The sequence below is a fragment of the Elaeis guineensis genome, chromosome 1 (genome assembly GCF_000442705.2).
Source record: "Elaeis guineensis isolate ETL-2024a chromosome 1, EG11, whole genome shotgun sequence".
NCBI lineage: Eukaryota > Viridiplantae > Streptophyta > Magnoliopsida > Arecales > Arecaceae > Elaeis > Elaeis guineensis.
Window position 1 is genome coordinate 91349043 of NC_025993.2, and position 17998 is coordinate 91367040.

At 37.4% G+C, this 17998-nt stretch overlaps 1 protein-coding gene across 4 annotated transcripts; it reads right to left on the reverse strand.

Annotated features, from left to right (window-relative positions):
• Positions 1 to 1645: 1645 nt before the first annotated feature.
• Positions 1646 to 11223, reverse strand: LOC105047553 (mitogen-activated protein kinase 9). 4 transcript variants are annotated; one of them, XM_010926530.4, is made up of 11 exons: positions 10877 to 11223; positions 9540 to 9948; positions 9316 to 9443; positions 9055 to 9114; positions 7602 to 7751; positions 7174 to 7329; positions 6929 to 7066; positions 6758 to 6831; positions 3164 to 3265; positions 2746 to 2992; positions 1646 to 2053 (listed from the first exon to the last, which is right to left on the reverse strand). In XM_010926530.4, exons 1-11 carry the CDS (start codon positions 10892 to 10894, stop codon positions 1979 to 1981), a joined length of 1557 nt encoding a protein of 518 aa, XP_010924832.1. In that variant the 5' UTR covers positions 10895 to 11223; the 3' UTR covers positions 1646 to 1978. The 4 variants fall into 4 exon arrangements, with proteins under 4 accessions (XP_010924832.1, XP_073112394.1, XP_010924825.1 ...); XM_073256293.1 differs by lacking the exon at positions 10877 to 11223 and adding an exon at positions 10481 to 10609 and having other exon boundaries at positions 9316 to 9392; XM_010926523.4 differs by lacking the exon at positions 10877 to 11223 and adding an exon at positions 10481 to 10608.
• Positions 11224 to 17998: the final 6775 nt, after the last annotated feature.

The window sequence follows — 17998 nt, forward strand, 5'->3', positions numbered from 1 at the left end:
TATTTGGGTTAAAATTTCAACTCTGCCCTTAGCAAGACGTAGAGAACCATGGATTATAACCGTCTTGTTGAGGCCAATCTCCTCGTCGTCTGGTCGCCGAGAACGAGCGCCTGCAAAAAAAAATTCACACTGACCGAAGGTGATTCTAGCGGAGATCCTCCGACAGTCAAATCAGAGAGGAGACTAGGCAACAGTGAAAAAAAAACAAGGAGCTCAACGAGAGAGGGATAGAGAGAGAGGAAACAAGTCCAAGAGTTTCGAAGGGACCTCTAGCACTGTTACCTTCCTCGATATATATAGTGGAGCGTGGTATGGTGCCGTCATTAATGACGCGGACAATTGAAGTATTGTCAACTCACTGAAGACTGTCAGAATCGTCGTAAAGATGTCAAATCACCGTGGGACTGTCAAATCGCTAGGGTTAACCCATACCTTAAGTGGGATAACGTCCCTAGACGACAGTGCCGCATGCTGTTGTCAGGACTGACAGTCTCTGGCAGTAGTATGGTGATTGGAGAGAGCCGACCGATCAAAGGTCGGCAGTCAGCTGAGGGATGTCGGGTGAAAATTTGGACCCCTCCGACAGTCAGTCGGGCACGTCACTGGAGTCGGACATCGAACTCCATAGTGCAGTCGGTTGGGAGAGCGAAAAAAGTCTATCCGACCAACGTATCCTCGGTCAGTCGATAGCCGCCGATCGATCGATAAAGTCGGACGTCGGACATGTAGGCCCGATGATGAGTCGACATGAGTGGGATCGATATTTCCCAGCACGTCTAAACATAAAATTAAACATTTTCCTTCTCGATTTGGTTTGGTTGAAACTAAGTAGAGGTTTTAGATTTCGCGATGGGGGTAAACATGGAACTTACAGCATCCGCACAAAATATTTTATAATTATTTACTAGTTTAAAAAAATAATTTCTAACCTACGAAGAACTTGAACTTTCATATCATCAATATTGTTTCAAGGAAAAGAAGATGTAAGCAAAATTACACTTGGCGAGGAAAAAAGGTTCCAGTTGTCAGAGAGCATATAATTTTGAAGCCGTCCTCCAATTTTTTTTTCTTTTTTTAAATAACGTCTATGTCAGCCTGGCAATTAGGAAGTAAATTTTAGACTGCTTAGAATAAAGGAAACAGTCTGGTTACCGGAGAACTGCAGATCCAATCAAACAGATTCTCTAAAAAGAGGGAATTTCCTGTAGAGTTTGACGAGGGCAGCCCAGGCCATCGCGTATTTATCCATCTTTATACCAGAAAGATGGTTTAACATTCCCATTTGACACTAAGATTTTGATTGGACTTACTACTTATCCAATGTTTGAGGCCATGCAAACTAATACAATTGCAGACATTTCTTGATATTCCTCAGCTGATGTTGGTAAACTAATTCAATGGAAATGGAACTCGGAATGAATCTCCGGCATTGTTTTTAAAACCTGAACTGGGCAAAACTGGGTCTTCATTTACCTGATGGGGGCTGAGAACCATACATACAGAGTGGTTCCACATCTTAAACATCAAAACTTAAAAATTACTACTGCAATCAGCGATTCAGCATAGGGATGTTTCTTCTCCATAGACTATCAGAACAGAAAATACATAAGTAAATGAGATTAATTAACAAATTAAAAATCTGGGATGAACGAAACGCGGGAATGTTGAAATTACCTACTGAATGAAAGAAAAATTTTCCCCCTCAAATAATACAAATACCAGCAGCAGGCGCAAGCTACACATTGATGTTCCAGCAACAATTGGAACATACAGTATAGTTGAGAAAACAACATTCGGGATCTAACAGATGCAACCCCAGATCATAATTAACAACAAATTCACCCCTATTAGCAATAAAAGTGAAGATAATGCCATGTTTAATAACAATCTTAGATAATCTGACCTGAAACTTGGAGTTTAGGACATACATCCTAATCTGTGACTAATCATCCAATTATGTATTCTCATAACTTTGTTGTTAGGCACATAATTCAGCTACCTTTTGGGACAAGCCCTCAGCCGTCTCTTCTGTGTTCTCGGCAATCGGTTCCTCCTGAAACAGTTGACCAAGTCCATATTACTCATGGTTTTATAAATTAAAAAATAAAAAACTAGCCACATTTATGTAGTACTTGTTTCCCTTTACCCATAGAAAATTCTTAATTAGCAATTAACTCTGAAGCACAGGTGATTCTGCTTTCATGCTCCCAATGTCCATAGCAATTCCTTAAGTCAAATGAGCCAAATTTTGACTTTCTAAGGCTATGGGTAGATGTTAGAACTAACCAAACAGACAAGTTTAGGAAGTTATCTGATAGTGGGCATGAAAATGTCAACTGCTAATGCATAGTATTACTTTGACAGGATGTTTTAGATGCTGCTCATTAAGAAGTTAGAAAACAATAGAATAAGATTGTTAAATTGGCAAGAACATCGAACAGGGTGGAAAGCATGAAGCAGTTGACCTGTGCTTGCATAACAGAAGAATTTCATCATGGAACACGCACACGCACACAAAGAAAAAAGGGGAAAAAAAGCTGCCATTAGTCCAAGGTTGCTTTGTCTTCGTCTATCTGGAAGGGTAGCTAGCCCAGAGAAAGACTTATAAACAACCTTGACTGTGAATCAGCCATCGGTGAGAAGAAACATATCAGCTCCACCTAAACATACAGCATCATTTCTTTTCCTTTAATGAAATGAGAATTAAGAACAAGCCAAAAGGAAGATATAGTGATGTGTACTTACTTCTGAATCCTTCCTTCCTTTGACAACTACACACTTGGAAGCGCTGATGCTAGCACTCTTCAACAAGCTACGAGCACTGTACTTTGGCCTGTTTATGCCATCTGTAACTGATGCATGATCTGATCTCTCACCCTGCTGTGACCTTGTAGGGCTTTCAAGTGTACTACGAGCAACAGAATCTGCACTTCGCTTCTCGAAATCATTATTTTGATCCGGGATCTCATCTTTATTTGCACCCACCCTCTCCCTACAAAATGAACAGATTACAAGGCACACTTAAACAAAATGAATTTGCAACTGCTGACAAGTTAGAATTCACTACTTGAAATAGATTAAGAGAAAAATGTTACACTGCTGGCACATATTTCTGGAAAGAAAATCTAGGATTCTAGATTGTTCCCTTTTTTGCTGGACATACCTGGGCAAGGATGCATGTTGCCGCCCAAGTGGAGTGCTTCTTTCCCCCTTACCAAAGTGTTCTTCAAGATGAGCAAATTGTCGCTTAAAACGATCAACACCACTGTTAAATGAATTTAATGGTCATCCAACTAAATATGTTAAGCTCAACATGCGGACATAGCATAGAAATAGAACAATCAAGTCAAACAATTTCATGGTAAACGAGGAGGAAACTTGCTCTCAACAAAATTATTTTGGGCGTTGGCATTCATTAGTCATGAAAATTTCTACAGTTCTATGCAAATTGTTGTTTTAACATGTTCATCTTGTTTTTGTAAGTAAAACATGATGTATACACATAAGCAGCACAAATAACTCAAAATTCCTTATTAACTATAGTATGCAACTATACGTAACCACTAAAGACATTGTTTCCAGTATATGCCAACATCATGATGCTCAGCTATATGATGGGAAGCTTATGCATTCCAAGTTTCTTTCATTCTAATATTTGTGATTTTGTTCCATTGTAAACTACGATTTTTTGCTGTACAATGTCCAAAGTATGGATTGGGACCTCAAATTCTTTGAGAAGGCAAACAGCAATCAACAAAGAAGAGTTCTGGACTGTCTGACATAAAACTAAAGCTACTCACAACAGTTGGCAATGGGCATAGACTTCAAATGGTAAAAGTAGGGTACAGATTTAAATTTCTATGTATTGATATGTACACTCTGTTGTTTTTATACATGTAATTTACAGGCTGGCAGGAATAGCGTAGAGGTAGCCACCTTTGTACAGTGCTCACGATTTGTTGGCATGGTAAGTATCATCAACAAGGTTGTGCATTTTCACACCTCAAGTTGAAAGACAGTACAGGAACTTTGCACACACACAAAAAAACCCTCCTCTATTACCTATGTTTTCGGTGTCACTGGTAAGAGTGCATAGAAATTCAATGCCTTAAACATTCAAGGATAATATGCAGGAATAATCTAATCACTTTGCAAAACAGAGAAGATCTATGAGATCAGCTCAAATTCCCAATTTTCTTTTAGTGAATACATCATCAGTCTTTCCAACATACTTCTTTTTTGAGGTTTTTTAATAACTTACTAATTGAAAGTCGTTGTTTTTTGCGATTATACACTAAAGTCATAATTTAGGCATCACTATGAACCAAGGTAATGTAGCTTGACCTTAAAAAACATGCATTAGTTGACCAATTACAGGTGGTAACAACGTTTTATTAACAGAAGTACCTGAGATCCTTATTGGATCAGATATGACTTTGAATCAAATAATGCAACCACACTACTGATGCTTGTCAAGGGGCAGTAGATAAGTACATATATGGATGACAACAAGAAATCATTAATATGGACAATATGTCGTTCATCTAAAAGACATGGATCTTTCCAGCCAGCCACCACAGACCTTTAAAGAACTTCATGGCGGTTATTCATCTCTTATGATAACATAGAGATCATGAGAATGTAACAATTTAGCATAAGATCAAGGTAGACCTCAGACATAATGAAAAAGCAAAACAGAAAGTAAATTTCGGATCATATAATGGTCTCAAGACTGTTAAACTGAAAAATATTAAAACAGAATTGTAGGATTCCTTGAAGTGAAAAAATCAGCTTCACAGATGCTCTAAGAATATGAAGGGACTCGCAATCTCAAGGCATCAGTATGATCTGTTTCATGCATGCACTCAAAAACATAATTTTGATGCAAAGATGCTGTCCAAAGAGTATTAATGTGTATTGAAGAAAAGAAAGAGGAGAAGTAAAGAATAAGAAATCGAAGACTTGAAAGAGAGAGAAGAAAATCAGATAATAGATTTTACTAGAACAATTGAGGATTACATTTACGGTGGTCTCATAACCATAATGTCCCTGAAGAAGGGATATAACATTGAAACTACAAGTTTGGACCAGTCTAAATGAGTCAAAATCATGCTAACACCCAAAAAACATAAAAAAAAACTAGACCACCATGTGATCTTCCATAACATTAGATCCATAGGAAGATTATGATGATATATCACAACCAAATATTGATAGGCAAAAAGGAAGGAAAGTAAGGTTCAATAAGGAAATTGCATTTATCACTGAGGCATATACAAAGCCAAGAAGCCAAACTGAACAATTACCATACAAGATAACAAAATTGTTTCCATAAGGTCTTACTCCTATCAGTTATCACAGAGGATAAATCATGTGAGGAGGTGCAGAAGAAAGAAACCCTAGCATTGATAATCTTTACTTAAAAAGACTTCTGAGATATAACTGAGCGCTCAAGCCCATGCAAGAAAGAGACAAGCTTTTCAAAAATGATCTCTACCCTCTAATATAATTTTCTTATTACATGTGAATGGACTTTTTATCTGGAGGTAAGAAGAAAAACAATCCTATAATAAATGATTTTTCTCCAAATGAATAAGATGGCCAAGTTCTTGCTCCTTTAAATGCTGAAAACTTTTCAGAAAAACTAGTGAGGAATTCAAGAAGCCAAAGTAGCATATCTCCACCTAAGGTAGAAACAGATGAGAGAATCAATCTTCTACTAGGTAACCAAAGAAAACAGTAGCAACCCAGAGATATGGACAAAATTGAGAATAAGGCTTGGAAGATGGAAATTGTCGGTGTCAAAAATGAGAAAATGGGAAATGGTCTCAGCATATTCGGAGTAAGCCAGAGGATACATTAAGCAGCAAATTGAATCCACAGTTGCAGAAAACATTAACTTAAAATGAATTACATGCTGTAAGACAAGTAGAGAGAAAGGCAAACAGAGAGACAGACAGACAGCACATGCTACTGAACCTGAAAACTTGAAACCTACAAAAAGAATCTGAATTCCAGCCAACATGAAAGAACCAATTCTAGAAACCACCACAATTCTACATAGAATAACATTTCTAAGAGTCTTGTGTTGTCCAGAACATTGACATCAATATGTCATAAGTCGTAATGCAACTTGGGAACTCATATCAAGCTAGATGCTTGTGACCAACAATAATAAGAAAAAAGACTCCATCTTACCACTTATTTTTTTAACTCCAAGACACGAAGAGCTCTCATAGTCTTCTACAATAACAGATCTTCATAGTAATTGATGCTTTACCAAATATCAATAAAAGTAAATTTCAGAAATCGAGATTGCTACTACTTGTCTCTCTCTCAGCTTTCAGAATAAACCCCCTTCTATTTAAGAGAATGATATTTTCATTTCTCTTAATTATCGTCCCATAAGAATTCATCTGAACAATACCTTAATTATTTTGGGCTCAACCTGGAAAAGGTACAGAATAACTTTGCAAAGAGGAAGAACATAAACTTCCACATGTTTATTTGTCTCCACAAGAAAGGCATCTTCTTTAAGAGGCAACTTTGCTCTCAGGTTGCTCATTTTCTTTTATCACTCTTACATCTTCAAAATTAAGTTGAAATCTGATAATGCATAATCATAGGTGTCCACTATTTACTTTAAAAAATGAGATAAAACATTTGTTGGCAATAAAAACCCTTGCTCATCATTTTTTATGATGGAATTATTTTGTAGAGTAATAGTTTTCCTGATATGTACAAATAAGTGTCTCACCTTGGATACATAAAGTTAGTCTGATCCGCACCACGCAGATACTCCTGCAGCATCTGAGGATGGTACTCCAATATCTGCTTGCTTTTAAGAAATAATCCATTATACATGAAACAGGTAGCTAAAAAAGTGATAATCATACAGCAACCAGTCTTAACAATTTGTGAGAAGTACCTCTCGATAAATCAGCTCTCTTACATCATCTTTTGACAATTTCCTCCTTTCAAACTCAAATTCAAGTTTTGATATAGGCTGCGTTGAAGGTTCACGCTCAACATTTGACAGACCATTAAAGTATGGATCGGCTAGTGCCTGCAGCATAAGAAAAACAGGGTTGGAATATAAAATTTGCACTCCAAGACTTTAATCACACTTCAATTTTATATCTATAACAAGCCATCAGGGTTACTGAATCCTATCTCTTCAGCAGTTGGTCGATCTTTAGGATCAAATGCAAGTAGGCGCTCAAGCAAATGAAGAGCGAAAGGATCCACACTAGGAAACTTCTGTGAGAAAGAAACTGGTGGTTTTTTTCGCATATTACTTAAATATCTTCTAGCCTTTTCATTTCGAATCTGCAGAACAACAGAAACAATTTAAATGTCACATGAAAGTGTTTAACTGAAAAAGTAAGAAATTATTTTTTCTTCATTCATAATGAGAATTTAATTAAATAAATGAACACAAGTGGGAATATCAACATGTATAGCAAATAGATAATAAAAAAAATAACCATTAATAAAGATATGCTTGAGGTTCCGTAGATATTTCCTCTTTTTTTTTTTTTCTTTGTTGGGTGTGGGGGGGTGGCATATGCTAACTATAAACACAGCAAAAGTGAACCAACCCTAGCAATGGATTCAGGTGAAGGAGTTCCAAGCAGATCAGTCATGAGATCTAATTGATGCACCACATTCTTGCCAGGAAACAATGGTTTCCCTGTAAGCATTTCTGCAAATATGCACCCTATGCTCCAAATATCAATCGCAGGTGTGTACTGAACAAGTAAAATAAACATAGTTCATCATTAGAATCCCATATGCAGCATATTTCATGAGACACAAAAGCATACAAGTAACTCGTTACTTTATATCAGATTTATCAATAAAATCGGTATCATTGCCAATGTGTAACAAACTTGTCAGATCACAGATAAGCACACTTCGAAATCCAATCTAAATATACAAGTGATGCAACCTAATTCTAATAAATACCCAAAACAAGGATTAAGGGCCCTTGCAAATACTAGACCAGTAATGGCCAGTCACTTCCTAATGCTACATAAAACAACAGCTTCACAAGGAAAACCATTCATGCTTAGAAAGGTTCATGCTACAGTGAAAATGAAGCATTGCAAGTTAGGATGCCAAGAGCACATGTTTTCTTGATTTTGCTTGGTCACAAATTAAAAAGTATTGACAGGTTAAGTTCCTGAATGATGATAAAATTATGAGTCTATAGGAGGACCTCGATGAGATTGTTAATATGCTTCATGAAAGAGGTCCATGAATGATTATCAGAGCAGTTAACTACAGGAGTACTTGAGGATATAGCGTATATAAGATGCTGTTACCCTTTCTTGGAGTGGCACCTCCTTGAAGCACTAATGCTAACAGTACATAATAAACGAATGCACATTAGCTGCAAAGCTCTCAAGGTATGATAAGCTTGATGGAACTGAAAAGAAGCTCCATGGTTACCTGTAAAACTGAGACTTTGTTTGCCACCTCAGAAAAGGTACTTTCAGTCATAAAAGGTATGGAACATTTGGAAAACATAAAGCCAGAATTGTTGAAAGAAGCTTCATCAAAACCTGCTACTGCCATTTACAATTCCTGTCATGTGTAGCAGAGTGACACTAGAATAGGTTCAGTTTGTATGGATGCCAGACCTCTACCTGGATTGCAGTTCATACAAGCATACATGTGGATAACCTACACTTGCATTACATCAATAGGCCACAGTGCTGGGAGGGTCTATACCCTTCTGAACTAAATGCCTGGTTGCTTTCAATTCCCTAAACTGTGGGTTCTTATGAGATAGTAGGGTGTGAGGCTTGCCTCTTGTCAAAAAAAAAAGAGGGGGGAAAAACTAAATTTGGATTGAACAAAAGTACATGCAAAACATAACAAATCATAATAGTAACTCATGCTAAATTTATATGCAACTTGTAAGCCTATGTCCTACTCAAGAAAAGCCCAAATCCCAAGAAAAAAATTGGGTGGGTGTGGTGTGGATGGGGTACAGAGCCGTTGAGCCCATTAACCAACCACAGGGAAAAAAACTTCAAACCATCTCACCTTGGAGAAAAAAGAGCCACATAATTCAGGAGCACGATACCATCTTGTTGCCACATAATCCTAATGAAAATAGTGAAATACTGTCAACAAAGTATTTAAGAAATAAAAACATTATTATCATGTATGCAAGTTTCTAGCAAACAAATACTGAATTACATAACAAAAGAAGAGACCTACATTGAGCACCACCACCCACCATCTATATTAAAAGAAATGGAAAAAAAGAAATAAAGAATTATTGCACTATAAGAAATCACATACAGTCCAAAAAATAGCTGATGGGGCATCATTAAATGATACACGGGCAAGGCCAAAGTCACAGACTTTTAATTTGCAATCTGCATTGGCAAGGATATTTTTTGGCTTTAAATCCCGATGAAAAACATTAGCTGCAGAGGAAACAAAAGGCAAATGACGGCCAACATTCAGAGTTACAAAATCAAAATGGCTTCGAGCACAAAAACAAATAAAGAAGCAACATTCACCTGAATGAATATACTTCATGGCTCGAAGTAGCTGGTATAAGAAGAACTGGTGGTGCTCAGGTGTGAGATCATCATTTGCCTTTATAACTTGATGAAGGTCTGATTCCATCAGCTCAAAAACAACATAAATGTCTTTAAATTCCCTCCTAGATGGGGGAAGCATTATATGCTTAATTTCTACAATATCAGGGTGGCGAAGCAGCCTAAGCAATTTGATTTCCCTGAGAATGCGAGTGGCATCAGAAACATGCTCAAACACATCGTTGATCTTCTTGATCGCCACCCTCTCTCCAGTATGGGCGTCTATTGCAGCCCCAACTACCCCATAGCTTCCCTTGCCGATGACCTCTTGTACCTGATATCGGCTTGCTTCACCGTACTCCGTGAAGAATTCAGTCTCAAGCATGTTCTGAATAAATTAACAATTGAAAAGGCTAAAATCCATACCAACCAGAAAAGATGAAGATGCGCAGATTACATGAAGGATCTAAATATCCAGAAAGTCCATCGATTATTTGTTGAAAAAGTAAATGGAGAAAAAAGAGACAGATTATTGAAAAAATGAGACTAAAATGCATGAGCAATTTCAAGCATGGAACAAACAAAATAAGCAGGAGGAAAAGAAAAAAAAATACAGATCTTGCAAAAAAAAAAAAAGAAAAAAAGAACTTGGCAGCCAAACTTTTAAACAAATTAAAAAAAAAAAACGTTGGTTTTTACGGAATCCGAAAGAAGGGTGATATGAAGTAGAAGAACCCGAAAAAGTATTCCTATAACCCGGACTTCTTTGAAAAGAAGGCAGTATGGAACTCACAAAATAACGCGGAAGAATAAAAATTCAATCTTTTTCGGAAAGAAGTTGGCAATTGGATCTGCAAACCAAGAAATCTTTCTGATTATTTCCATGGCATTCTAATGAAAAGTGATCCAAAGGAGAATACCCCATAATAAAACTTTGTAAAGAAGACTTCTTGAAATGAGGAGAGAAGATTCATGATCCTAAGGGCATGGAGCAAAGGAAATGAAGGAGAAAAAGGCAAATATTCGATCTTTGGAGAGAAGATCCGCCAAAAAGAAGGAAATTTTTTAATCGAACATTGATACAAAACGATCTAAAGTAGAAGAAGACAAAAACGGAACGTTGAATAGAAAACTCATTTAATGACATCGGTTAATTAGAGAGAAAACCCTAACTTGGTATTTAACAAGGATTAAAATGTGGACGGCGTCAAATTAGCAAGCAACGAGACTTGTGACGTAAAGAAGATGGATTGGACTAAAGAGATCGAAAGATTCGAGCTTTATCATCGTAAAGAGAAGAGGTGATGTGAACGGACCTTTTTGTGGGCATCCATGGCGACCAGCAGGGAAACCTGAGGAATCCAAGACTAGAGATGCCGGGGCCCTCTATAACTCTAAACTGATCCCCTTTCTCCTCCTCCTCCTCCTCTTCGTCCCGTTCTTGCTCACGGCTAAGGCGCTGGCGATACGGCGGTGGAACCAGCGATGGACGCCACGAACGAAGGCCTCTTTCCCCATATAAAGGCGAAGTCGACGGCGACGGAGCGGCGGGGCGATCGCGGCATTGCCCGCCTTCCCTCGCCCTACCTTCGCGCGCGACTCGCCACCGCGGGCTCGTCTCCTACGCGGAACGAGGAGAGAGACCAGGGCGATCGTATTCTTTAGGTCCTGCACGCCGCGCAAAAAAACCGAGAAAGGAAGCAGTGGCTGGGGGTAAAACCGGACCACGTGATGCCCACACAAATCTATTTCCGTGGCCAAACCCATCTAAATATTAATGAAAAATTTAAGCACCGTACAAATATTAACATATTTAATAAAAAAATAAATATAAATATAGATAAACTACTATACAATAAATATCAAAATGCTCATCTATGTTTATATTATATATAATTTAGATAAAATTTTTAAAATAAATAATTATATTAATATATTGTTAATTTGATTTATTTTTTATTTAATAATTTTTTAATTCTATAATCATAAATTTTAATTATTTAATTTATATTTATATTTATATTATATTTTTTAAATAAATATAGATATAAATTTTTGACATATACATGTTAGATAAATTGAATGACTATCATTCACATTGTAGTTTTATCAAGATATCTTTTTATTATTTAAATATTAAAAATATATTTTATTAAAGAGAGATGTTATGTATAAAATATTAACAGATAGAAAGTTTCAAATACACATAATGACCGGCATGATTCGGTTATGGCGGGAAACTAAAAGGAAAGTCCTGGTGATGTGTGAGTGAATCCCATGCAAAAATTTTGGATAATTTGCATTGCAGTATGTTATTATTATTATTAATTTTTTTAAATAATATTTTTTTAAAAAATAATTTTTATTATTATTTTAAAATTAATATTTTTCTACTTTAAATTATTATTAATAATAAAATAATAATATATTTTTATTTTTTTCTTCTTTTCTCAAATATTTTTTAAATTAATATCTTAAAAAATAATATTTTAAATTATTATTACTAATAAAATATTAATATTTTTTTCTCTTTTTTTCAAATATTTTTTTTTTTTTTCCCCTTCCTCCCATCGTCTCCCCCCCGCCCCTCGCTGCCGCCTCCACCACATCCCTTGACTTCGATACCACCAACCCCCTCCCCCCTTTGTGATCTCGTCCTGTCATCGTCCCCTTTTATTTTCTCCCTCGACTCCGATGAACTTGAACCTCCTGACTCCGCAAGAGCATCGGCGACCACCTCTCTCTTCTCCCGGCTCTAGCGCTACTAACTCGACCCCATCCCACCCACCATCTGTGCCACACCCAGTCCTGTGCGACCACCAAACCCCCTCTCCTCTCCTCCCCTCCCCTCTCTTAGCTCCGACACTACCAAACCCTCTACCCTCTCCTTCGTGGCTCCACTCCATCGCCGTCCCCTCCTGTTTCCCTCCTCCGGTCCCAACGAACCTGAGGCCCCATCGCTCCGTGCGAACACCGATGATTGCCCCTCCCTTCTCCTAGCTTCAGCGCCACCAACCCTCCTCCCCTTCCCTCCTCCAACTCTGACACCGTCAACCCCTCTCCCCTCCCCTTCTCCGGCTCCGGCACCATCAACCCCCTCGCCTCCCCTCTCCAACTCCAGCCACGGTGGTTATTGATATTCCCACGGTCGCTAGTTTGGAGTGGCCGAATTGAGGTTCGCTGGAGCTCGTGTAGAGCCGCGGGGGTTGAAATCGTGATATTTTGTAGGGTGCTTCTCTAAATCGATGGAGATTTTCAATGTTTTTCTATCTGGGCGGCACAATCAAATTTATTTGAGGAGTTGAATTGGCAACACTCCATGCTCTTCCATAAAATATATATATATATATATATATATATATATATATATATATATATGATAATAAATTTATTATAATAATTATGACTTTTTATTAAATTTTAACAAAGTTCACACTAATTATGTCGCATGGACTTGGCAGTCGTTATTTTTTTGCTATTATATGTTGGTATTGCCCTTTTTGCTTGGCTTTGTGTTAAAATAATTTTTATAATTGATACATTTTTTTAAAAAATATATTTATTTTGTTTTGTCCATATTGGAGTGGATCCACACGTAGAAATGGTCGCGAGGATGAGGATGTAGTGGCGCGGTGAAGCCTGAAAATGGACCAGCGAGAAAAAACAATCTTTGACGAGAATGGAAATATTTTTTAAAATTTCCATCAAAATTGATCACACGCCCTCCAGTCCCCGGTCCAAAATCTCAAGTTGTTGGTTCTCTAAAGAAAGACGAGTCACGACAAAGTGAAATAATAAACCATAAATTTAATAGCATTTCACTAGCAACTACTCTTTGGGTATATTGGGCCGGCCCATCCAAGGCAAACCAAAAGAAATACTGACGCAGATGAAAGTCTCTCCCAGTTCCTCCTCCCTTCCACGTCTTATGCTGGCATTTTCACGAGCAACTAGGAATGGATAGTCTAGCATATTGAGTTGGGCCAGCTTCAAATCAAAAGAAATATCGATACAAAGAGTAATTTTGTATATAGTGCATGTAGTGTAGAAAAAATACACCATCTCATCTGATTTGGTGATGTAGCCATCGTTTTTTAATACACATTTAAATTTTATAATTTTATTTTATCGTTTGAAATTTTGAATGACGAAAATATTTCTCTTCTTTTAAAAAAAATTATGACATTCTATAATCATATTATGACATCCTGCTATCAAATTATGACTTACTGTTCATAATTTGGTCATAGGAATATAAGGAAAGAAGAGATATTTTTATCATTTAAAAATTTCATAAATTTTCAATGACAAAAATATCTCTCTTTATGATTTTGAAAAAAAAAAAATATTTTTTGTGTACAGGAAGTCATAAATTGACTGCATGATGCCATAATATGACTATAAGATGTCATAATTTTTTCAGAATAGGAGGGTTATTTTTATCATTCAAAATTTTAAATGAAAAAGTAAAACTATAGGTATTAAATGTGCTATTAAATATATGTTGGAAAACAGTGGCTACGTGCTCCAAGATGATTGGTTGGTGTCCTCTATGTCACTTTTATTGCACTACACGTAGTGCATAAAAGCTTCATCCCGATACAAATAATAAAGATAGCCCCGTTGGATATCCAACCCATAGCAAATCCAGAGTAGATGCAAGTAATGATAGAACATGCTTTGAATCCGATCTGGATATACATAAGTCTTCACAAATTACTCTCCTTAATGCAAAAAAATTGATCTGCATGAATAATATATATATATATATATATATATATATAATATTATATATATATATATATATATTATATATATATATATATATATATATATATATATATAGTTTTGCCGGACTCTGTCTGCTCGATCCATTCCATTTAATTCTATCCATCTCAGCGCAAGATTCTACCCGCTCCACCCCACCCCAAGATAAATACACTTATCCGTATAATGCTTACATCGGCCAATTGCCATCCTCCACGGTATCTCTAAATCATAACCACGTATTTGATGATATCTTCAAGAGCAACTAACACTATATTACCTCAGCATGTTGGAATATGGACTAACCCAAGGCAAACCAAAAGAAAAACTGATACACATAAATTTTTCTTTAATGATTTCATGTTTTGATATCCACTTAAGTTGAGGCCACGCTCATGCTGGCAATGATGAGTTCCGTGCCCAATAGCCAGGTCCGACTTGGCTTGACAAAATAGCGCACTAGCAGACACTAGATGGTAAGTTTTGGTGCTAGGTGGCTTTGTTAATGTGTCTCAAACTCGAATTGCAATGATGATAGCTTGGCATACAACGTGGCCGATATAGCCCAGCATGTGGAGTTCAGGTAACCAAGTGAAGGCCTAGACTGACCCCCGAACCAGAATTATCCAACTTTATGGTGACTGATTTAAGCATCATAAAATTTTTTCGATATCCATGATCTGACCAACTAAAACGTCGTCATCGTGCTCTTATATTTTACATATGCAAGTTTTAGGGTCGCTAGAATCCTCATTTTAATGCTAAGAAAAATATTTTGTTATCGATTAAAAAAAAAAATCTAATACAAGATATAGAATTTTAGCTAAGTAGCATATTAAGAAGAATTTTTTTAAAAAAGAAAAAAAGATGTAAAAGTTCACATTACAAACCATGATCAAGTGATGCGCTCTTGAGTGCCAGAATCACCAAAACACAAATTATTTTGCTTGACATAAGCGGCCATATCAAGCTCAACTTGGTAGCTTTTGAGAAAGCTGCTGACAAATGTTGGTCCCGACAGACGTCAAACTAGTTACGAGGTGGAGCAAGAAGGTTGGGAGTACCATGTGTCATAGTTCTATATTTTTGGTACAAAGTCATAGTTCTACATTGCTTAAGAAAAAAGATACCACATAGATATATGAGCCAGAATCAGTCCTCCCAACATTTCAGATTTTGAGTTGCGAGTCCCTGACAAATGGTACCAGAGCATTACTGCTTAATTTTATTCGTCAAATGGTCAAGGAGGATCTGGGCCGTAGATTGCCCTCTTTGAAGTAGGAGTTAATCATGGCAAGAATATTATGAGATCGAGATTTGAGACTGAATGGGAGAGATCATCATAGTCTCACACGGACTAATAAAAAAAGGCTGGCACCTGGGAGGGAAAGTACTTAGTTCATGGATGTGGATGTATTTTGTGTTATTAAGAATAAAACATGCATTGCCCTCGATGAGAGAAACTAACAGCCAATTTGGTCAGCAAATAGAGGGTCAAAATGTTCGGAGGATGTGTTTATCACCGCAGATCAAAGAGAACTGCTGAATGAATTATGAAAGCTAACCACTGTACTCCACTTCAAATCACATGCACACAAATGACGACGCATTGCTGTAACTCCTAAAAGCCATCGACCATGGCCCAGCCGCGGTCCGTTTCAATTCGCACGTGTGGAGGAGACCATGACCCGAATGGAGAACAAAATCGGGGCGCTACCTCGTAATGTGAAGGCCCTGGCTGACCATATCCTCCGTTGCAAAGAAGTATCTTCTCGACGGCCAGGTTTAAAATTCGAAGCATTGGCGTGACAAACGGGAGATATGACGTGGTATTCTCACCTTTTTCTCTAAATTTTTTTAAAAAAATCATTGTTACTGGGTGGAGCCGGCGGCAACATAGCCATGGCCACGGTTTCTTAATATTGCTTCTTAAACCACACATCAAGAGAGATCTCTTTTGCAATTCCTCCTGGTCTAAGGTTCCCCGCAAACGAAGAAGTCGTCAAAGCCTCATCTCATCTCCAAATCTCTTTCAGCTGCTCTGACGTAGTTGCAGACGCCATGGCGAAGGAGCGGACCCACCGCCAAAAGCTGCTCTCATTGCTACCACCCGGTCCTCCATCTCGCGCTATCTTTCTCACGCATCCACGGCTCTGGGGATCGAACCGGCAGCGGCCATGCTCTCCAAGTTCGCGACTTTCCAGAGCAGGAGAACCTCCAAGCAGGTATCCATCTATTTGCTCCTCTCCAATTTAAGCGACGAAAGGTGATCTCTTTTCCGGGTTTTTTGAGCTAATTCCGAGATTTGGAAGCCCGTAATTGGTTAAAATTGTTTCTCAATACGGTGACCGTTGAGTTTTTTTTTTTTTTTGGGGCTCTGGGCAAGCAAGGCACTTGCGGTCTATTAATATTGTATTACTAGATTATGTCTTGTGCTTTCCCAGGAGATGATCCATATAGAGATATTATATAATCTTTTTTCCCCTTTACATGTAGTTTAATGGATATATATGATCCATTATGTATGATATTCACATGTAATTCTTAGTCTTTGGCATGTATATATGTACACACAACTGCACAAACTTGATATATAGTATATGAGATACAGTTATTTAGATGTTTAAAGCGTTTCAATCTTCATTGCTGTTCGTTCTTAAATCAGAAAAGGGACCATGTATGAGTTTTAATTGTATCATGACAACTTCTTTGATGATAATGAAAGATTTCATCCACTTGTTGCAGAAGGGAAAGCAATACGACAGATTTGGTTCACAAGCTCATTCTAAAGAAGCGGTTTTGACTTCAAAGTCGAATATACCTTATGATTTATCGGAACCAAATACAAGATGATAAAATAGATTCTGAAGCATCCTATGCGAAAAGTGTGTTGCCAAATTCTGATGCCTCGCCTGTAGTAACCCATATTTCTGACGGGAGCTCAAGCGTGGGGCTCCTTCCGAAAATATGCCATATATGATGGTAAAGAAAGCCAAACCACTTCGGTCTTATCTGAGGAACTGATGCTGTCCCTTCTGTATTGCTTCCCTATGAGGATGCTGAAGAGCAGTTCTTAGAAGACCATGAAGGTTACTTTTTGCACCTGTCGGTGGACAATATACGTAAGGATCAATACCCTAAACTTGAGCTGCAAAGAATTGTCTACCTGGATTATGCATCTTGCCCGTTGTACTCGCGGTATCAGGTATCTGTCCTTCACTGGCAGAATGTTTATAGCTTTGCTTCCAAAGCATGACATGGTCGTGCTTGTCATTTCTTTTATGGTGTTTTGATGTATTGGTTTTTGTTATCTTTCTGCAGCTATTGCTTATTTCTCATAATTAGTTTATGAGAGAGTAATTAAGCCTGTTTTTGAAAGTTCAATAGAGCTTCTTGTGTCGCATGCTCGTTTACTCCTGAAGAGGGCACCTTCATATTCTGTCAGATCCTGTGAAAAAGGAAGGGAAAAAAAAAAAAAAAAAATCATATCTGAAGACTGGCTTCTTGGTCTTTAAAGAAAATTACATTTCCTAGTAAACAAGTCAAGTTCTCAGCCATGCCTACGTACTTATTCTTACTGACCTGGTGTTTAGGGTCTGAGCAGTTGCAGATATACTGCAAAATTTTAAGGATCTTCAATTCCAAGCATCTGCCAATGATTCATATATGCT